Source organism: Protopterus annectens, chromosome 4.part0, assembly GCF_019279795.1.
Source record: "Protopterus annectens isolate FY-2018-M chromosome 4.part0, PAN1.0, whole genome shotgun sequence".
NCBI classification, from domain to species: Eukaryota; Metazoa; Chordata; order Ceratodontiformes; family Protopteridae; genus Protopterus; species Protopterus annectens.
In genome coordinates, this window is record NC_056733.1 from 1,393,464,759 (window position 1) to 1,393,488,744 (window position 23,986).

General features: G+C 37.9%; 1 protein-coding gene across 1 annotated transcript in view; it reads right to left on the reverse strand.

The window, feature by feature from the left end:
* CATSPER3 (cation channel sperm associated 3) overlaps window positions 1-23,986 on the reverse strand; it is an 824,052-nt gene that overhangs the window by 601,790 nt on the left and 198,276 nt on the right. The window contains exon 3 of the mRNA XM_044069898.1: window positions 18,006-18,188. Coding sequence (XP_043925833.1) covers window positions 18,006-18,188 — 183 coding nt within the window. The remainder of the gene's footprint in view (window positions 1-18,005; window positions 18,189-23,986) is intronic.

Here is a 23,986-nt window from a genome sequence, read left to right on the forward strand (position 1 = left end):
ATAGAAGGTGATCATTGCACTGTCAGCAGTTTTTTGTCAGACATCAATTCTTTCTCTAATTATTTAAAGTTCACAATTGGACAGGCAGGTTTGGGTGTTAACTTTTTAGATATTTCTCTTGAATGGGACATGGAAGAAGGTAGATTTCACAGTCGCATATATAGGAAGAAAACATTTAATAATGCTTATTTGCATTATCGCAGTGGACATGCCAGACATGTTATTAAAAACATCCCTAGAGGTCAATTTATTAGGGCCTGTCGAATGACGTCAAAAGATGCAGATTTATTAAAAGAATTTGGTTTTATTTCTTCCTTATTTTTGAGTAGAGGGTATGACAAAAAATTGATTACTGTAGTATCTGATGAAATTTTTCAAAAACGTAAGGACAGTTATCCCTCCATATTAAGTTTAACCACATCAAGCACTTATGATGTCTTGACCAACAGGAGTGCAAACAAAAATCATGAAGAACCTGTTTGCAGTCTTGATATGAGTTCTGACAGCAGGCGTATTCAACGCCTGCTAGAACAGAACTGGCGAGTTATTCAGGGCAATTCAGATATTTGTAAAATATTGGGTAAAAAACCGCTTTTTGTTGAAAAGAATCATTTTAACATTAAAAAAGCTTTAGAACATGACACTACCAGTGTTTCAATCAATAGGGCGTGTCATTTGTCATCTAATAGGAAGGGCATGCATTGTTGTCATGCTTGTAATATGTGTCGCTACATTTCTATAGGTCCTTACATTTCTGTTGTTTCTTCTGACAGAACTATTGAAGTTCAGGATCTGTTAATTGTTGCACACAGGGGTCATTTATATAGCACTTTGCTCCACATGTCCAGCATATTATGTGGGAATGACCTCACGACAATTAAAGATTCGTATAAGAGAGCATCTTTATAGCATTAAAAGCGAAAGATGAAACTAATGCTCTCTTTAAACATTCTTTAGTATGCTGTACTTTTAAGAAATTTTTGTTTTCTATTTTGGAAGTTTGCCATAAGGACATGAGAGATGGTGATTTTAAAAATTACTTGCTACAGCGTGAGACAGTTTGGCAGATCAGACTGCGATCTGACTGCCATCCAGGACTCAATGAGTCCATTAATGTAAAGTGATTTTTATAGCATCGTACATTACAAGTTAAAAAAGATGAAAACACAGTTTTACTTCATTTTACTAACAGCTTAATTGGTTAATTAGCATCAAGGTGTTTTTAAATGTTAATTGTTTAATTGATTTTATATTTGTTTGTAAGTATTTAAGGAGTTTGTATATGTTGAATTTTATTCTGATGAAGTCCACGGACGAAAGCGGATAAATAAATTTCCAATACGCTATTTTTGCCTTGGATTATTCCATTATTTTGTCTCTCCACCTTGGTTTTCAGTTGTTTGTTTGTTCTCCAGCACCTTTTGTTCTTGGTTTCTTCTCGTGCTATTACCATGGCGGATGTTGACGATGAAGCTTTGTTGAACTTAACAATTCATCCTACACCTACTGAGGAGACAGCCACTTTAAACTGTCTGTTGGCGGTAACTTTGAAAGAAATTAACAATTCTTTAAAATTTCTAGTTAAGAAAGCAAATGAGACTAAAACGGATGTCAAATGTATCAACCTGGACGAGTCGTTTCATGAAATGGATACAGTTATTGAATGTGAAAACATTCCACCCGCAATGAAAGTTTCCACAGGAAGGCAGCAGCGCACTATTGGTCGAGGTTCCTTTGATCAGGTCTTTGGCCGTGTCGGAAATCCTTTTTCTTCCTTGGGAAGCTTTCCTACAAAGTACAACAACGAGGGTTTCTATAATAAACGTGAGCAGTTAACAAAATTGCTCAAACGCTATAAGTCGATAGATTTGGAGAACTGTTATTTTTCTCGTTGCATAGATTTAAGCATTGTACCCAAAGGGCTCCGTTTCTTTAAATGTCCTAATGGTGTAAATGCAGGTGAGCCTATGTTTGATACTTTAGTTGTTTTTTTCAATGAAGCGGGTTTGCGCTTCTTGAAGCTATTAATTGATAACAACATTGATAAAATGGAGTGTCTCAAAAGGGAAATTATTGACATTGAGTCTTTTTTTAAACGTACCCTTTCGGAAGCCAACTTTGACGAGTTAATTGCAAATATACTGCATGACATTGAACAGCATACTGTTGACAATGTCAACAGAAAGCATGGGAAGTTGGTTCGTGACATTGCTTCCTATAAGAACAAGTCTGCATACAATCATTTTGCAGTGTCAAACAAATTTGGTAGAGAAAGTAACCAGAAAGGGTACAATAAAAGTGTTTCTAGCAAAGAATTGCCGCCGAAATTTACTGTAGCTAGTGCTGGTTATAAGGAAACTGCGGGTACCAACAATGCGGTTTCAAGTAACGAATCAGTCCCTATTGAGGAGAGTCCATCAAGAATTGATTCTATGCAGCATGGTACAGCTTCTGTAACGATTGACAATGACAGTAATTCGTTAGCACTAAATGACACTAATTTTCCATCAATAACTGCTAATGATAAGACTGCTAATGTCAAGACTGGGTTCAACAGTAGTAGCACGTCCAGTGCACAGACAGTGAATTCCTCTTCCACGACTTTTTTCGGCAAGAAGAAACAGCCAGATTTAAAAACTGTCTTGACCAGAAGCAGGACTTTTTTGAATTCCCAATCCTCCGGAGACGAGACGTAGTTGATGAATGCAATGACTTTAGTATCATTAACTTAACTGATTATGTTTTCTCTGAACAGGACTTGAATGTATTAAAGCTGGGTTTTAATTTTGTTCCCAGCTCAAGAGCTAATTACGTCAACACAGTAGTTGATCTCAAAAAATATACAAGAAAACTTAATTTACATTACTTAATGCATTACACGCCAGCAGATAGGCAGAAAGTTTTTAATAAACCTTCATGTTATTCTCCTACCTTGCACCACACCATAAGGGTGTTTGAAGAAATGTGCATACAAGACATTGGTAAAATGTTAAAATGTAGTCCAAATTGTCAATACAACATGACAGAAGCTGAGAGGAAAGCTTTAAAAAACTTAACCATTTTAACAGATAAATTCAGGTTTATGAAGAGTGACAAGGGGGGCAACATAGTAATTATGACACAAAATTGTTACAAAGACAAGATGTTTGAGCTTTTGAACAATACTGATGAATATGATGAGGTAGTTCTTTCAGATATACATCGTAGTCATGGCTTCATACATTCCCAGTTATATGAAGCTCTAATGTCTGGTGACATCAGTTTTGAAATGTACAATTTTTGTGTAGTTGAAAAACCACGGATAGGGGTAATGTTTGGAATACCCAAAACACATAAATCGGTTATTAATCCACCTTTTAGGCCAATAGTGTCGTCCCCCCATTCTGTCACTGAAGGCATCTCTTTAGTAATAGATGCCATTTTAGGTTCCATCAATGAAAAGCACGAATCTTTTACTCGTGATTCATGGCATTTTTTGCACAAGTTTAATATCTATGCTTTAAGCAAGTTGTTTGATCCCAACAGACATTTTCTTTTAACAGTGGATGTCATTTCACTGTACACCTGCATACCCCATGAAGATGGGATTGATGCCATAAGAAGTTATTTAGTCAAATATAAACCTGAATACAGTAACACTACTATTTCCACCATTTGTATGCTATTAGACATAGTTTTACACAACAATTATTTTTTGTTTGGAGGCAAATTTTACAGACAAAAAAGGGGAGTAGCAATGGGGTCATCTGCAGCGCCAGCGTATGCCAATTTAGTTATGGCTTGTTGGGAGTTAGAATTTATGCCAGTGTTGAGGAGGAAATTTAATATTTCCTTTTATTCACGTTACGTGGATGACTTGATTTTTGTCATAGAAGGTGATCATTGCACTGTCAGCAGTTTTTTGTCAGACATCAATTCTTTCTCTAATTATTTAAAGTTCACAATTGGACAGGCAGGTTTGGGTGTTAACTTTTTAGATATTTCTCTTGAATGGGACATGGAAGAAGGTAGATTTCACAGTCGCATATATAGGAAGAAAACATTTAATAATGCTTATTTGCATTATCGCAGTGGACATGCCAGACATGTTATTAAAAACATCCCTAGAGGTCAATTTATTAGGGCCTGTCGAATGACGTCAAAAGATGCAGATTTATTAAAAGAATTTGGTTTTATTTCTTCCTTATTTTTGAGTAGAGGGTATGACAAAAAATTGATTACTGTAGTATCTGATGAAATTTTTCAAAAACGTAAGGACAGTTATCCCTCCATATTAAGTTTAACCACATCAAGCACTTATGATGTCTTGACCAACAGGAGTGCAAACAAAAATCATGAAGAACCTGTTTGCAGTCTTGATATGAGTTCTGACAGCAGGCGTATTCAATGCCTGCTAGAACAGAACTGGCGAGTTATTCAGGGCAATTCAGATATTTGTAAAATATTGGGTAAAAACGCTTTTTGTTGAAAAGAATCATTTTAACATTAAAAAAGCTTTAGAACATGACACTACCAGTGTTTCAATCAATAGGGCGTGTCATTTGTCATCTAATAGGAAGGGCATGCATTGTTGTCATGCTTGTAATATGTGTCGCTACATTTCTATAGGTCCTTACATTTCTGTTGTTTCTTCTGACAGAACTATTGAAGTTCCAGGATCTGTTAATTGTTGCACACAGGGGGTCATTTATATAGCACTTTGCTCCACATGTCCAGCATATTATGTGGGAATGACCTCACGACAATTAAAGATTCGTATAAGAGAGCATCTTTATAGCATTAAAACGAAAGATGAAACTAATGCTCTCTTTAAACATTCTTTAGTATGCTGTACTTTTAAGAAATTTTTGTTTTCTATTTTGGAAGTTTGCCATAAGGACATGAGAGATGGTGATTTTAAAAATTACTTGCTACAGCGTGAGACAGTTTGGCAGATCAGACTGCGATCTGACTGCCATCCAGGACTCAATGAGTCCATTAATGTAAAGTGTTTTTTATAGCATCGTACATTACAAGTTAAAAAAGATGAAAACACAGTTTTACTTCATTTTACTAACAGCTTAATTGGTTAATTAGCATCAAGGTGTTTTTAAATGTTAATTGTTTAATTGATTTTATATTTGTTTGTAAGTATTTAAGGAGTTTGTATATGTTGAATTTTATTCTGATGAAGTCCACGGACGAAAGCGGATAAATAAATTTCCAATACGCTATTTTTGCCTTGGATTATTCCATTATTTTGTCTCTCCACCTTGGTTTTCAGTTGTTTGTTTGTTCTCCAGCACCTTTTGTTCATGGGTCTGCTTAACACACAGTCAGGTCTTTAAGAATCTTTAGAAGATGACTCTCCTTCCACTTGCTTGTAATAACTTCCACCATACACTATGTATAGCATTTTAATGACCTTGCATTTACCCTTTTATATCCTGTCTCTCAGTTTTCCCTTTGCAATTTTTCCTGTGCTCTCATAATATACCCAGAAGTCTCTTACCAAGGTTCCAATTTTGCATTTATTACTTTTGCATCTAACGTTGGGGCAGCCATGGTGATGCAGTGGTTAGCATTGCTGCCTCACAGCAAGAGGTTCTCCGGTTCGATTCTCGGCTGGGGTGCCTTCTGTGCGGAGTCTGCATGTCCTCCCTGTGGTCGCGTGGATTTCCTCCTGGTGCTCCGGTTTCCTCCCACATCCCAAAGACATGCTGTAGGTGGATTGGACACTCTAAATTGGCCCTAGGTGTGAGTGCGTGCATGTGTGTACCTTATGTGGAAGGTTGGGCGCCGGGCTGCCAACTCGACACTGTAAAACTCCACTGCCAATCATGAGTGGACAGGTGATCCGCTGTGACGACCCCTAACCAGGAAAAGCCGAAAGAAGAAGAAGACTCTTGCATCTAACGTTAAACCAAAGAGCAGCATGATCAATATTCCCTATGGGTGGTCTTACTTCAGTTTCACTTGCACCATCCACCCTATTCTCCCCTCCCCCCCTTTTCTGGCTGGTACCTGTAATTACACAGTGAAACTGTTCTGCTGAATTACATCAATGACCTAATTTTTCTCCCAGTACTTTGACATAGACACACTCAGACAGTCTCTAGCAGATTAAAATCTTACATAATTAGTACTTTTTCACCTCCCATCTTCTAAGTCTAATATAAATACCACTTTGGGTCTTTCCGGAAAAGAGGCCTCTAGCTTAGTAAGACTAATCCAGTCAAAAAATGATAGATAGATAGATAGATAGATAGATAGATAGATAGATAGATAGATAGACAGACAGACTAGTAGATACACAGCTAAATAAAATAAAATAAAATAATCCTATCCACTTTCCTGCTCTAATTTAAGGGACCTATAAGTGTTATTTAGTCAAATATAAACCTGAATACAGTAACACTACTATTTCCACCATTTGTATGCTATTAGACATAGTTTTACACAACAATTATTTTTTGTTTGGAGGCAAATTTTACAGACAAAAAAGGGGAGTAGCAATGGGGTCATCTGCAGCGCCAGCGTATGCCAATTTAGTTATGGCTTGTTGGGAGTTAGAATTTATGCCAGTGTCGAGGAGGAAATTTAATATTTCCTTTTATTCACGTTACGTGGATGACTTGATTTTTGTCATAGAAGGTGATCATTGCACTGTCAGCAGTTTTTTGTCAGACATCAATTATTTCTCTAATTATTTAAAGTTCACAATTGGACAGGCAGGTTTGGGTGTTAACTTTTTAGATATTTCTCTTGAATGGGACATGGAAGAAGGTAGATTTCACAGTCGCATATATAGGAAGAAAACATTTAATAATGCTTATTTGCATTATCGCAGTGGACATGCCAGACATGTTATTAAAAACATCCATAGAGGTCAATTTATTAGGGCCTGTCGAATGACGTCAAAAGATGCAGATTTATTAAAAGAATTTGGTTTTATTTCTTCCTTATTTTTGAGTAGAGGGTATGACAAAAAATTGATTACTGTAGTATCTGATGAAATTTTTCAAAAACGTAAGGACAGTTATCCCTCCATATTAAGTTTAACCACATCAAGCACTTATGATGTCTTGACCAACAGGAGTGCAAACAAAATCATGAAGAACCTGTTTGCAGTCTTGATATGAGTTCTGACAGCAGGCGTATTCAACGCCTGCTAGAACAGAACTGGCGAGTTATTCAGGGCAATTCAGATATTTGTAAAATATTGGGTAAAAAAACGCTTTTTGTTGAAAAGAATCATTTTAACATTAAAAAAGCTTTAGAACATGACACTACCAGTGTTTCAATCAATAGGGCGTGTCATTTGTCATCTAATAGGAAGGGCATGCATTGTTGTCATGCTTGTAATATGTGTCGCTACATTTCTATAGGTCCTTACATTTCTGTTGTTTCTTCTGACAGAACTATTGAAGTTCCAGGATCTGTTAATTGTTGCACACAGGGGGTCATTTATATAGCACTTTGCTCCACATGTCCAGCATATTATGTGGGAATGACCTCACGACAATTAAAGATTCGTATAAGAGAGCATTAAAACGAAAGATGAAACTAATGCTCTCTTTAAACATTCTTTAGTATGCTGTACTTTTAAGAAATTTTTGTTTTCTATTTTGGAAGTTTGCCATAAGGACATGAGAGATGGTGATTTTAAAAATTACTTGCTACAGCGTGAGACAGTTTGGCAGATCAGACTGCGATCTGACTGCCATCCAGGACTCAATGAGTCCATTAATGTAAAGTGTTTTTTATAGCATCGTACATTACAAGTTAAAAAAGATGAAAACACAGTTTTACTTCATTTTACTAACAGCTTAATTGGTTAATTAGCATCAAGGTGTTTTTAAATGTTAATTGTTTAATTGATTTTATATTTGTTTGTAAGTATTTAAGGAGTTTGTATATGTTGAATTTTATTCTGATGAAGTCCACGGACGAAAGCGGATAAATAAATTTCCAATACGCTATTTTTGCCTTGGATTATTCCATTATTTTGTCTCTCCACCTTGGTTTTCAGTTGTTTGTTTGTTCTCCAGCACCTTTTGTTCTTGGTTTCTTCTCGTGCTATTACCATGGCGGATGTTGAGAATGAAGCTTTGTTGAACTTAACAATTCATCCTACACCTACTGAGGAGACAGCCACTTTAAACTGTCTGTTGGCGGTAACTTTGAAAGAAATTAACAATTCTTTAAAATTTCTAGTTAAGAAAGCAAATGAGACTAAAACGGATGTCAAATGTATCAACCTGGACGAGTCGTTTCATGAAATGGATACAGTTATTGAATGTGAAAACATTCCACCCGCAATGAAAGTTTCCACAGGAAGGCAGCAGCGCACTATTGGTCGAGGTTCCTTTGATCAGGTCTTTGGCCGTGTCGGAAATCCTTTTTCTTCCTTGGGAAGCTTTCCTACAAAGTACAACAACGAGGGTTTCTATAATAAACGTGAGCAGTTAACAAAATTGCTCAAACGCTATAAGTCGATAGATTTGGAGAACTGTTATTTTTCTCGTTGCATAGATTTAAGCATCGTACCCAAAGGGCTCCGTTTCTTTAAATGTCCTAATGGTGTAAATGCAGGTGAGCCTATGTTTGATACTTTAGTTGTTTTTTTCAATGAAGCGGGTTTGCGCTTCTTGAAGCTATTAATTGATAACAACATTGATAAAATGGAGTGTCTCAAAAGGGAAATTATTGACATTGAGTCTTTTTTTAAACGTACCCTTTCGGAAGCCAACTTTGACGAGTTCATTGCAAATATACTGCATGACATTGAACAGCATACTGTTGACAATGTCAACAGAAAGCATGGGAAGTTGGTTCGTGACATTGCTTCCTATAAGAACAAGTCTGCATACAATCATTTTGCAGTGTCAAACAAATTTGGTAGAGAAAGTAACCAGAAAGGGTACAATAAAAGTGTTTCTAGCAAAGAATTGCCGCCGAAATTTACTGTAGCTAGTGCTGGTTATAAGGAAACTGCGGGTACCAACAATGCGGTTTCAAGTAACGAATCAGTCCCTATTGAGGAGAGTCCATCAAGAATTGATTCTATGCAGCATGGTACAGCTTCTGTAACGATTGACAATGACAGTAATTCGTTAGCACTAAATGACACTAATTTTCCATCAATAACTGCTAATGATAAGACTGCTAATGTCAAGACTGGGTTCAACAGTAGTAGCACGTCCAGTGCACAGACAGTGAATTCCTCTTCCATGACTTTTTTCGGCAAGAAGAAACAGCCAGATTTAAAAACTGTCTTGACCAGAAGCAGGACTTTTTTGAATTCCCAATCCTCCGGAGACGAGACGTAGTTGATGAATGCAATGACTTTAGTATCATTAACTTAACTGATTATGTTTTCTCTGAACAGGACTTGAATGTATTAAAGCTGGGTTTTAATTTTGTTCCCAGCTCAAGAGCTAATTACGTCAACACAGTAGTTGATCTCAAAAAATATACAAGAAAACTTAATTTACATTACTTAATGCATTACACGCCAGCAGATAGGCAGAAAGTTTTTAATAAACCTTCATGTTATTCTCCTACCTTGCACCACACCATAAGGGTGTTTGAAGAAATGTGCATACAAGACATTGGTAAAATGTTAAAATGTAGTCCAAATTGTCAATACAACATGACAGAAGCTGAGAGGAAAGCTTTTAAAAAACTTAACCATTTTAACAGATAAATTCAGGTTTATGAAGAGTGACAACGGGGGCAACATAGTAATTATGACACAAAATTGTTACAAAGACAAGATGTTTGAGCTTTTGAACAATACTGATGAATATGATGAGGTAGTTCTTTCAGATATACATCGTAGTCATGGCTTCATACATTCCCAGTTATATGAAGCTCTAATGTCTGGTGACATCAGTTTTGAAATGTACAATTTTTGTGTAGTTGAAAAACCACGGATAGGGGTAATGTTTGGAATACCCAAAACACATAAATCGGTTATTAATCCACCTTTTAGGCCAATAGTGTCGTCCCCCCATTCTGTCACTGAAGGCATCTCTTTAGTAATAGATGCCATTTTAGGTTCCATCAATGAAAAGCACGAATCTTTTACTCGTGATTCATGGCATTTTTTGCACAAGTTTAATATCTATGCTTTAAGCAAGTTGTTTGATCCCAACAGACATTTTCTTTTAACAGTGGATGTCATTTCACTGTACACCTGCATACCCCATGAAGATGGGATTGATGCCATAAGAAGTTATTTAGTCAAATATAAACCTGAATACACTAACACTACTATTTCCACCATTTGTATGCTATTAGACATAGTTTTACACAACAATTATTTTTTGTTTGGAGGCAAATTTTACAGACAAAAAAGGGGAGTAGCAATGGGGTCATCTGCAGCGCCAGCGTATGCCAATTTAGTTATGGCTTGTTGGGAGTTAGAATTTATGCCAGTGTTGAGGAGGAAATTTAATATTTCCTTTTATTCACGTTACGTGGATGACTTGATTTTTGTCATAGAAGGTGATCATTGCACTGTCAGCAGTTTTTTGTCAGACATCAATTCTTTCTCTAATTATTTAAAGTTCACAATTGGACAGGCAGGTTTGGGTGTTAACTTTTTAGATATTTCTCTTGAATGGGACATGGAAGAAGGTAGATTTCACAGTCGCATATATAGGAAGAAAACATTTAATAATGCTTATTTGCATTATCGCAGTGGACATGCCAGACATGTTATTAAAAACATCCCTAGAGGTCAATTTATTAGGGCCTGTCGAATGACGTCAAAAGATGCAGATTTATTAAAAGAATTTGGTTTTATTTCTTCCTTATTTTTGAGTAGAGGGTATGACAAAAAATTGATTACTGTAGTATCTGATGAAATTTTTCAAAAACGTAAGGACAGTTATCCCTCCATATTAAGTTTAACCACATCAAGCACTTATGATGTCTTGACCAACAGGAGTGCAAACAAAAATCATGAAGAACCTGTTTGCAGTCTTGATATGAGTTCTGACAGCAGGCGTATTCAACGCCTGCTAGAACAGAACTGGCGAGTTATTCAGGGCAATTCAGATATTTGTAAAATATTGGGTAAAAAAACGCTTTTTGTTGAAAAGAATCATTTTAACATTAAAAAAGCTTTAGAACATGACACTACCAGTGTTTCAATCAATAGGGCGTGTCATTTGTCATCTAATAGGAAGGGCATGCATTGTTGTCATGCTTGTAATATGTGTCGCTACATTTCTATAGGTCCTTACATTTCTGTTGTTTCTTCTGACAGAACTATTGAAGTTCCAGGATCTGTTAATTGTTGCACACAGGGGGTCATTTATATAGCACTTTGCTCCACATGTCCAGCATATTATGTGGGAATGACCTCACGACAATTAAAGATTCGTATAAGAGAGCATCTTTATAGCATTAAAACGAAAGATGAAACTAATGCTCTCTTTAAACATTCTTTAGTATGCTGTACTTTTAAGAAATTTTTGTTTTCTATTTTGGAAGTTTGCCATAAGGACATGAGAGATGGTGATTTTAAAAATTACTTGCTACAGCGTGAGACAGTTTGGCAGATCAGACTGCGATCTGACTGCCATCCAGGACTCAATGAGTCCATTAATGTAAAGTGATTTTTATAGCATCGTACATTACAAGTTAAAAAAGATGAAAACACAGTTTTACTTCATTTTACTAACAGCTTAATTGGTTAATTAGCATCAAGGTGTTTTTAAATGTTAATTGTTTAATTGATTTTATATTTGTTTGTAAGTATTTAAGGAGTTTGTATATGTTGAATTTTATTCTGATGAAGTCCACGGACGAAAGCAGATAAATAAATTTCCAATACGCTATTTTTGCCTTGGATTATTCCATTATTTTGTCTCTCCACCTTGGTTTTCAGTTGTTTGTTTGTTCTCCAGCACCTTTTGTTCATGGGTCTGCTTAACACACAGTCAGGTCTTTAAGAATCTTTAGAAGATGACTCTCCTTCCACTTGCTTGTAATAACTTCCACCATACACTATGTATAGCATTTTAATGACCTTCCATTTACCCTTTTATATCCTGTCTCTCAGTTTTCCCTTTGCAATTTTTCCTGTGCTCTCATAATATACCCAGAAGTCTCTTACCAAGGTTCCAATTTTGCATTTATTACTTTTGCATCTAACGTTGGGGCAGCCATGGTGATGCAGTGGTTAGCATTGCTGCCTCACAGCAAGAGGTTCTCCGGTTCGATTCTCGGCTGGGGTGCCTTCTGTGCGGAGTCTGCATGTCCTCCCTGTGGTCGCGTGGATTTCCTCCTGGTGCTCCGGTTTCCTCCCACATCCCAAAGACATGCTGTAGGTGGATTGGACACTCTAAATTGGCCCTAGGTGTGAGTGCGTGCATGTGTGTACCTTATGTGGAAGGTTGGGCGCCGGGCTGCCAACTCGACACTGTAAAACTCCACTGCCAATCATGAGTGGACAGGTGATCCGCTGTGACGACCCCTAACCAGGAAAAGCCGAAAGAAGAAGAAGACTCTTGCATCTAACGTTAAACCAAAGAGCAGCATGATCAATATTCCCTATGGGTGGTCTTACTTCAGTTTCACTTGCACCATCCACCCTATTCTCCCCCCCCTTTTCTGGCTGGTACCTGCAATTACACAGTGAAACTGTTCTGCTGAATTACATCAATGACCTAATTTTTCTCCCAGTACTTTGACATAGACACACTCAGACAGTCTCTAGCAGATTAAAATCTTACATAATTAGTACTTTTTCACCTCCCATCTTCTAAGTCTAATATAAATACCACTTTGGGTCTTTCCGGAAAAGAGGCCTCTAGCTTAGTAAGACTAATCCAGTCAAAAAATGATAGATAGATAGATAGATAGATAGATAGATAGACAGACAGACTAGTAGATACACAGCTAAATAAAATAAAATAAAATAATCCTATCCACTTTCCTGCTCTAATTTAAGGGACCTATAAGTGTTAATCCCACCCACAGTATCAATCACATTTCAGTCTGACCACAAAATAGTTAATATTAAACAGTTCTCCCCCAACTCCTCACCAAAACCACATTATTCTACACTGTCCACTGAACTACATTAAATCCCATATCTTACCTACACTGCTACCACCTAAGTCTTTCCACAAACTACCATGCCAGAATAAACTCAACCCCAAAGTCCTATATCCCAGTCCTTATTATTATACCCCTATATCTCAAACACCCCAACAGTGTTAGTCATTCCAAGTTATGTAACATTGTGAAACTCACCCTCTATCCTCAGATACCTAGCATTGCATAATTAAATTCTCCGGGTTGTATCATCAAGACACTTGCAGACTTTCACCTCCTGAAATCCATTATTAAGCTTTACACCCAACTACACCTCCTTCAGTACATATGACCCCATGATTAGCCATTCTTTGCCTCTTCAGTTCATCCTTCTCACTCACGTCTTTTATTCTCCCCAAGTTTAAAGACAGCATGTACTTAATGTAGTTCTCTAACTTCTCCTTGAACTTCCTTCCTTTTTTTAAGATAATACATAGCATTAGGTCTCATCCTCTAAAGAGGTATTCCACCCACCGATAAATACACGTCCTTTTTACTTTGACATTTCCTTGGGAGAGCAGTTATACTGTTACATGCATATCTTCCTCACCTCTCTCACTCTTGGAGCAGTTCAGAAAAAAATCATCAACATGCCCAGCTCTGTACACTGTCAGTCAGGAAGATTGATTTCCTAATCACTTACTTGACATTTGCCTTAGAAGAAAGAATTAACACCCAAACGTAGCACAGGATACATCTACATTCATCCCTTTTCCTCCAACCTAGAACTACCTGTGCCTGCTGTCTAGTAATCCAGCATTCTTTGCTTAATGTCCTTTAAGAAACACTGTCTAATGATAATTCCCATGTTAAGAAGTATTTTCTTCAGATTGTCTACATGTAATTTTTTTCTTTTGGCAGTTATGGCAGTCTATATGTGTAGGAAACCGAAACTAGAAATTATTAGTCAATTACCATGTAATACTATGTACCACTGTCTATGTAATGTATAACAACAGTGTATGATACCTTGTAATATTTTGGTGAAGTGTCACTTTTAGTTGTAGAAACACTATTCTGTGCCTTAGGATACAGTCAAATGGAATGTAAATGAGCTGGTTTCAGCATAGAATGTTATAAGAGAAACAGAGGATCCATATTCCTGCAGCAGTAACTCATGTTCTAGTATCATAAGTTCATAGGTTCATAGGTTCATACTAGGCTATCTGCCCTAGGGCATTTATAAGCCTAGCCCATAGTTTTGTGGCTTTCACCACCCCTTAAGTTTGAAAAGTATTGTGCCCATTAGTTTACCGTGCCTCTGTCTAGCAGTGACACTGAGGTGATCCCCGGGGTAAACCTGCGATCTCCCATCCATATGTCAAGATTTCTCTTGAATAGGGCCAGCGAGGTGCTCTGCCTCACATGTACTGGGATCTTGTTCCACAGCATAGGGAGTCTCTGGGTGATGAATCTGTCCCTCCAGCACGTCCTATTTATAACTGTGATAAGGTTTAAGTCCCTTCCTCTTGTATTTCTTATGGATTTAGATTTTTTGAGGTGGAGCATGTCCATCAATTCCGGGTTTGACATGGCCTTGTATGTTAGGCACAGGTCACCTCTGAGCAAACGGTATGTGATGGAATAGAGCTGGAGTTCCTTCAGTCGGGCAGCATAAGACATATTTTTGAGACCCTTTATCCTCTTGGTGAGGAACTTTTGGGGCCTTTCCAATTGCTGCAGGTGTCGGGTAAAATACATTCCAAATAGGGCATTGTACTCAATCATTGGTCTGATGAGTGATGAGTACAGGGGAACAATGACCTCCCTTGATCTAGATGTGAATCCCTTCATGATCAGGTGGGCAATGTAGAAGGTTTTCCTAACTACCTTGGCAACGTGGGTGTCAAATGAGAGGTTACTGTCAACCTGGGTCCCTAGATCCCTGATAACCTCTTCTGTGCTTAGTGGATTGCCACCTATATGGTAGCTAGGGGTAATCTTGTTTTTCCCGAAGGGTATGACTATGCATTTTTTGGCGTTTAACTTTAGGCCATGGCTCTGGCACCAGTTATCCGTTTCTATGAGACCCTTCTGAAGGATATCTGTGTCTGATGTGTTTTCAACTATGGCGCCCAGTTTGCAGTCGTCTGCAAACTTAGCCATAATCCTCCTGTGTTTGCCTGTACTTCTGAAAAGTAGATGCCGAACAAGAAGGGGCCTAGGACTGAGCCCTGTGGGACACCACTTGTGACCGGCTTGGAGTCTGACATGGCGCCAGCCACTCTGACCCTGTGGGTTCTGTCACTTAGCCAGTTTGCAACCCATCTTGTGACGTATAGGTTTACATTTAAGTTGCTGAGTTTTTCTATGATACCCGAGTGGGGTATTGTGTCGAAAGCTTTTGCAAGGTCAAGGTAGGCTGTGTGGACTGCCTTGCCCTCATCAATGGCCTTGGTGACTGTTTCAAAAAAATCAACCAAGTTTAAAAGGCATGATCTGCCCTTGACAAAGCCAAACTGGGTTGGATCCAATGTCTGTAAGTCCCCTATGTCTTTATTTATGAGTTCCATTATGATCCTCTCCATAGCTTTGCAGACTAGGCTTGTCAAGCTGATGGGGCGGTAATTACCAGGGTCAGTGGAGGCACCGCCTTTGTGAAGTGGGACCACAGTTGCCGTACGCCACTCCTTGGGTACGTATCCTGAGGTGAGGCTAAGATTGAACAGCTGCCCTAACAGCGGGTTTAATTCCTCATTGAGTTCGTGGAGCACACAACCGGGGACACCATCTGGTCCCATAGATGCTGTGTTTTTTGCCTTGGAGAGAGCAGTTTTCACCTGAGCATTTGAGATGTGTGGGAGGCTACAATCCGCTGGTATAGATATCTCTCCTTTTGGGGGGGGGGGAATTTGCACTGAACCTGTCAGCCAGTATGTTGGCAATCTCTGTTGGTTCAGTGATTTTGACATCATTTTGAACTAATTCTGAGCATATCTGGGAGTTTCCTCCCAGGTTTCTAACATAGCTAAAAAAGGCCTTATGATTGTCTTTTGAGTCCTTAGCGATTTTTCTTTCAAAATTTGCCTTGGATGATTTTATGAGCGATCGTAGTTTTTTACTTATAGTGATCAAGGGTGTCTTCCCTTTTAAGGATTTTGCTCTATCTTGTAGTAGCTTTCTCATTTTTGTTATCCAGATTTACAAAGCTCGCTAAATGGGAAACCCACAACCTCTCTGTCTGTCAAGCCAGCACACAGTGAACTTTGGAACAGGGCTATACTAAACTATCAAATGTTTGTGCCATACATGAAGCTGTAACACATACTATATGAGAGGTTGATCCCAGCTCTTCAGATTTTACACACTTACAGGGACTCTGGAAAGACTGCTAACACTGAAATGTCTGGGACATAATCAGTGCACAACTGCAGTGCCCCGTTTTCTTATCTGCACATATTCTGGCAGTACATCTGCTAGTATCAGCATTCTCCATCTCACATTATGTTCTGTGCAGCAGTGAACTACTAAACATAAACTTCCCAATGCTGCTTGTGTGCTTTAGGGATCCATCTCCAGTTTGTACAGTTCAGATGCCTCAATTAAATCCTTACTAAATGTCAGCTGTATGAAACAACACTACAGAGCAACAGATAAAAAGACATTGGTACCTGAGGGACAGGTATATCTCCCAGAGAATACTGCTGCTCTGGAACAGACTCCCCAAGTCCCCATCCACTTAAAACAAAGTTCATCTCTGTCTGTATTGACACATAACTTAGATCTGTTGATGGGAAATAGAAAATTTACCCCATGACTGCCCCCGGTACAACTAATGGACACAGGCAGCTCCTAAATGCTTTATCCCATACATCTCAAATTATCTATAGTATGATCCCATTTATTCTCATCGAGGTAACATGTAATTGTCAACCATGGGATGGGTAAGGCCAATCTATAACCAAATGGAATATATTACTTTGAGCACAAAAAGGGAAACTGGCTAGGCTTAGAATTGTCCACAAGGGCAGCTAGCCTAGTACTTCGCTATGAACCAATGAAGTAGGGAAAATATATGCCTAAGAAACAGTAATCCACTAGAAGATTTACAAGATGGTAGTCAGTTAGCTATCACAAACGGTAGTAAGAAACAACTCTACAAGTATAAAATGTAGCATACCAAAGTTACTTTGGTAAATATACTGAAAGGTCTGTGGTATATTATGATACTTACTAAGAGTTAACACAGCAAGAAGAAATGCAGTTATAGCTTAAATGCACAAAGAAACAAATCTCACCATGTTTGCAGTTCAGCAGCCACAGGTAACTTATTCTACTCATTTCAATAGGTGCCATGAGATCTTTTACATCTACCTGAGCTACCTCCAACTCAAGCCAATGCAGCCTTAGTTTAACATTTCATCCAAAGGATGACATACTCAGGGGTGCAGCACACCCACCCCCCATATGCTGCATTGCAGTATCAGCAATTGGTCTACTTGGTGCAAGAATAGAACCCCCAGCTTTCTATACCAAAGGTGAGCATGCTATCTGCTGCACCACTGACACTGCTATGTCAACCCAATTCACCCTCACTGATATCTATGCACAGCTAACTCATAGAAGGAGTAAGGGGTAAGGCAAACAAGCAACAATCTTTTGGCTGCCAGGATGTGGTAATGCCAGGGCTTTTCTTTCTCCTAGCCAACTTTTTTTCTGAAGATGACAATAAATTAGTCTCCTGCAATGGAACCTTGGCCTGGAGGAGGGAGTGGTGGACAATCACTAGTGAGCTGGGTAAGGAATATGCAGAAAGACAAAAGAATATGACTGATGGTAAGCATATGAGTTGCAAGAATAGGAATGGAAAAATAAAATTATGCATATATTTCAAATAATTCTTCTTCTAATTTCCCCAATGTAAGGGAATAGCTCAAGGCATAACACAGAAAACAATGTCTTTAGTACCTTACCGTTAATAAATTTAAGACTGTCAACAATGCAACTTCAAGTCTCCCCCAGTATTTAACATCTCCAGTTACTGGGTTTCCATAATAATGATGTCCTAAGACTGCAAATATAAACACAGCCACAGCCAATATCAAAAAAATATATAGAGAGTTCTGCAAGGTCTTGAGCAATGCTTTTGTCAAAACCTGTAAAAAGAAACAGAAAAAACATAATAACAATGGGAGATAACTGTATTGAATAAATAAAAGAGCAATTACCTCATACACAGAATAACATACCAATCCATCAAAGACTACACTACAGAATTTCTTTTCAAATTAAGTCTGTCAAATGTCTATACTCAGGCAAATCATGATACTGTTCTCAATAACAGCCAAGAAAGAACTGAGCCAGGAGTGTGACTTAACACTTCAGTCAAAACAAAAACCAAACAAAGGTTACTGCATGTCATTATATGTTCAGTGTGGTACTCTCAAGCCTTCTAAGAATGCAGAATGTGAAACACTGAAAATATATTTTCATTTAGACATCCCGATATCAGAACAAAATTTGAAAATAGCCACAAAGTAAATGGTATTTACTGGGACACAGATATAGCTCTTTTTATTTACTCTTTGTTAAATAGGTAAGTAGTCTGACTCACAGACTCTTTTTAGCAATGACATGAACCACAAGGACAATGGTAAATGCAATCTATTTATCTAGTTTTGTATATATATATATATATATATATATATATATATATATATATATATATATATACTTGAATAATTTAGTTCAGCCAGTCAACTAGCATGTTTTTGAAAGGTGGGAGGAAACCAGAGTACTCAGAAAAAAGGAACTTTTAACAGGGCTAAACATTACCATTAATTATCTGCTTATTTTACTTTTAGATTAAGAAGTTGGTTTGTTATTTTATTTATTTACTGTTTGTTTACTGGGAAAGTCTGACTGGGACAGAGCCCATTTTCAACAGAGGCCCAAGAGAAACACTCCATACACATCTTTGTAACGTGGGAGGAAACTGGAGCACCTGAAGGAAACCCACACAAATACAGGGAGGACATGCAAACTCCACACAGAAGGCACCCCAGCCAAGAATCGAACCACAGAACCTCTTGCTGTGACACAACAATGCAAACCGCTGCAACACTGCGCCACTCACACTATGAATGATGGCCTAGACTAAGTTAACAATGCTTTATCATATACTGATATACATTTCATAAACAAGCTCCCTCACAGAAATAGCTAGAAATTCTTGAAAATATCTGCTTTGTTTTTTGTTTCATAATATTTTAGACATTTAGGGGAAATCCATTTTAAATAGCAGCACGGCAATTCCTCAGTTAACTTTTTACTGAGTATCATACCTCTCAACCTATTAGTGCAATAAATTGGACAAAGCCTAAAATAAGGGGAGAACAAAGGCCCCATAATAGGGACAATTTTTAAATACTGCTCTTATAAACGTAGAAAGTTGCTAGAATAAACCCCTAACCTGACTGGCATGCTGAACTTCTACAATTCAAATAGACAACTTTGGTCCTCCAACAAAGCCTTAATGGAAACCATCACATGCAAAAACAACTCTGGGGAATCACTATTTGCCCATGAAATAGCAAAAATATGTAACAACCTTCTCCCGACCTCAAAATACAAAACTCCACACCCTCCTTCAAAAGCCTACTTAAAACATACCTCTTCATCAACCATCTATGCACCTGTAATTGACCCCCTGAAGCCTCGTCCGCTTACTATTTCTACACCCCCATCTGTCCTGGACAACACAAACACCACCATCTAACTATACCTATCCATGTGTGAGCAATAACCTATATATAAGTGTGTGTGTGTGTGTGTGTGTGTGTATATGTATGTGTATATATAGATTATATTTATGTGTGTGTGTGTGTGTGTGTATATACATACATATATATATATATATATATATATATATATATATAGTGTGTGTGCGTGTATGTGTATGCATATATATGTATGTATACTCTTGCATGTATATTTGCTTGAATGTATATATGGAAAACTTAAACATTTATATACTCTTATTCAATTGTGAAATATCTTGCAATGCTCTACCAGGTTCTTATCTACTCTCATTGTATATTCTATACACTTGTATTTTTAACCAAAAGAGGGGATATCCTCTTATTGTATACTAACAGCTGTAAAGTCTACCATCTGTATGCTACTACTCTGTAATGTCTCTCTTGTAAATTTTTCTTCTCTCTGTAAACTTATGGAGTTTTTCTCCCTAGGACTCTGCTGAAAACAGACACTTGCTGTCCAGTCAGACTATCCTGGCAAACAAATGTTAAATAATAATAATAAATAATAATAACAGGAGTTCTGTTAACATGGATTTCCTGAAGACTATGAAGTTTGAAACTCAAATGGGTGTCATTATTAGGTAACTTCAGTCCTCAGGGTTTTCCAGAAAACCACAGATTTTATGAAGAACAGCCAAATATATGAAGCACAAATCTGAACATTCTGCAAAAATCTGGACAACTGAGAGGTATCCTCCTATCAGTCATTATTTATCAAATTCCATTTTATCATCTGTACATGAATTATCAACTCGCATATCACTAAACTTTAGGGATAAAGTTTTCCCTATAACCTAGATGTTCACTTAGAATATGAGTGCGTGTGTGTGTGTGTGTGTGTGTGTGTGTGTGTATGACATCAGGTGGTGCCAGCTGTGCAACAGGGAGTAAAGCAATACATGTGTAACATATGCTAGCATAGTTAGCTGGAGTTTTGTAATAAATTATACGTCATTTGAATATCAAACTGATTTGTACAGATGCTTGTGTTAAAAATGTATTCGTAAAGCTGCTTATGTTAAACTGTATCAACAGTGGGTCCTGCTGGACAGAAAAGAACTATACATGTATGTCAGTCTGTACTGTTGTAACTGATGAAATGTATATATTTTAAAAGATGATACCAAAAGGGAAGGGGTTAAGCTGAGTCCAGCTAACCTTAAGAAAAATAGCCTGAAATTAAATGACTTGGTTTAGGCCATAAAGATTTTATCTGAAGGTCTGAATGCCGCCAGAGAATAGTTTGTTAGTTTCTGCAGGATGGGTGGAAGTGTTGCAATTGTTTTACAGTTTCCAGATGCTGTAATAAACCTTAGCTAAACATATAGGTATGTATTGGGACACATCAGTGCTAGATACTCAGTTTCTAGTGAAGGGGTAGTATGGGAACTATGAAGTCAGGTGACTAGATATGATGTCATTCTGTAGCCAGCACTGAAATTGTATTTGAATACTAGTGGGAGATGTAATAAGTATACTCTGTTTTTGGGACCTGGCAAAGATACTCACCCACATTCATCACACCTTGCTTTAGTAAGTAACTAGGGAACAGAAATTCTTCAAATAAACAGAAAAAACACCCAAAAGAGTGGAAACTCAAAACTAGTAAAATAAAAATAAAAAAACACCACCAAACCTGTACAGAACAGCAAAACTTGACAAACTTTATTAACAGAAAAAGACCAAGCGCTTTCACCCTGTAGCTCCCAGGGCTTCATCAGAGTAACTGTTAAAATTCAAATGCAAGTTTAAGTAAACTTCTTAACACAGTCACATGATCAATGCAATAGAGAAGTGAATGAATACTTATTTAAAAAGACAGTACAGCAGTATGAGCAAAGTGCTATGCTCAATAGAAATCACCTTTAAGTATACATATAGATGTATATTAATTTACTTACAGCAAAATGTTTTAAAATACTTGTGCTGATAAAATATATTGTATAACTTAGTTAAAAATGCTGATTTAAAAAATGTAAGATAAAAATGTTGAATGTAAAATACACACTGGTTACACTACATAATACCTACATTGTACTTTGTATATGTATTGTATTTAGGGAACCAAGGAACCAGAATATACAGACCTTTAATATTTTCAGATCTCCAATGCCCTTAATTTTAACACCGGAGCAAATGAGATATTGTCATTTATGCCAGGATAAACAGTGGCATTAGTTCTAAGTTACCACTCAAACTCTAGTTTCTCAACATGTAGGTTCAAGTCTCCAATCCTACCATAATCAAACACTCTGTCGATGACAAAAACAGAAATCTTTTGAAATTATTACAGTTCTTAGAAAGCATATGTCTGGTTTGATCTTCGGCTGGGGTGTCTTCTGTGCGGAGTCTGCATGTCCTCCCTGTGGTCATGTGGGTTTCCTCTGGGTGCTCTGGTTTCCTCCCACATCCCCAAAAACATGCTGCAAGTGGATTGGACGCACTAAAATTGTCCCTAGGTGTGAGTGTGTGCGTGTGTGTGCCTTCCGTGGAAGGCTGGGTGCCGGGCTGGCAACTCGACAACTTAAAACTCCACTGCCAATCATGAGCGGACAAGGTGATCTGCTGTGGCGACCCCTAACCGGGAAAAGCCGAAAGAGAGAGAGAATGCATATATAATGCATTCTCTTTTTTCTCTTTCTTAATGTCTCTATGTTCTAAAATCCTTTCCTTCAGTTTCCTAGTGGTTTTACCCACATAGAAAACAGGACAGGACATACAGGTAGCAAAATAGATCACCATCTTGGTATTGCAGTTGCATTTACCACGACATGGAAGGGTACGATAATAACCATCAATTGCAACATACGGACCTGTTTTAATAAATTTACAGGCCTTGCGAGCATTACACTTTGACATTTTGGAGACTAAATCTCTTGTTTTTGTTTGTTGCTTCTCCAATATGTTTTTGATGTTAGGACAATTGCTATAGGTAATTCTAGGAAACAATCCTAAGATGTTCATAGTATCTTGATCAAAAATTGTCTTCCAAGTGTTATGAACTATGGATGTGATTGTCAAAGCATCCTTATTGTATGGGAGAACTAACATAACATCAGTTGACAAAACATTTTTTGTTATTGTTGTTAATATTAACACCTATTTCTGTGTTTAATATTGGAATAAATATGTTGTTCCTGTTCTGCATAATATTTTCTTCTTCTTTCGGCTGCTCCCGTTAGGGGTCGCCACAGCAGATCAACTGTTTCCATGTCCTCCTATCCTCAACATCTTGCTCTGTCACACCAACCACCTGCATATCCTCTCTCACCACATCCATAAACCTTATATTAGGCCTTCCTCTTTTCCTGTTACCTGGCAGCTTCATCCTTAGCATCTTTTTCCCAATATACTCTGCATCCCTCCTCAGCACATGTCTAAACTAATGTAATCTTGCCTCTCTGGCTTTGTCTACAAACCTTCCAACCTGGGCTGACCCTCTAATATACTTATTCCTAACCCTGTCCATCCTCGTCACACCCAGTGCAACTCTTAACATCTTCAACTCTGCCACGTCAAGCTCTGACTCCTGCCTTTTTGTCAGTGCCACTGTCTCCAACCCGTATAACACAGCTTGTCACACTACCCTCTTGTAGACCTTCCCTTTCACTCTTACTGGTACTCGTCTGTCACAAATTACTCCTGACACTCTTCTCCACCCACTCCATCCTGCCTGTACTCTCTTCTTCACCTCTCTTCCACACTCACCATTACTCTGAACTGTTGATCCCAAGTACTTAAACTCATTCATCTTCGCCATCTCTACTCCCTGCATCCTCACCATTCCTTTATCCTTCCTCTCATTCACACACATATATTTTGTCTTAGTCCTGCTGACTTTCATTCCTCTTCTCTCTAGAGCATATCTCCACCTCTCCAGGGTCTCCTCCACCTGTTCCCTACTCTCACTACAGATCACAATGTCATCTGTAAACATCATAGTCCACGGGGACTCCTGTCTGATCTCGTCTGTCAACCTGTCCATCACTATTGCAAATAAGAAAGGGCTCAGAGCTGATCCTTGATGTAATCGCACCTCCACCTTAAACGCATCCGTCACTCCCACCGCAGACCTCACCGCTGTCACACTACCCTCGTACATATCTTGTACCACTCTTACATACTTCTCTGAT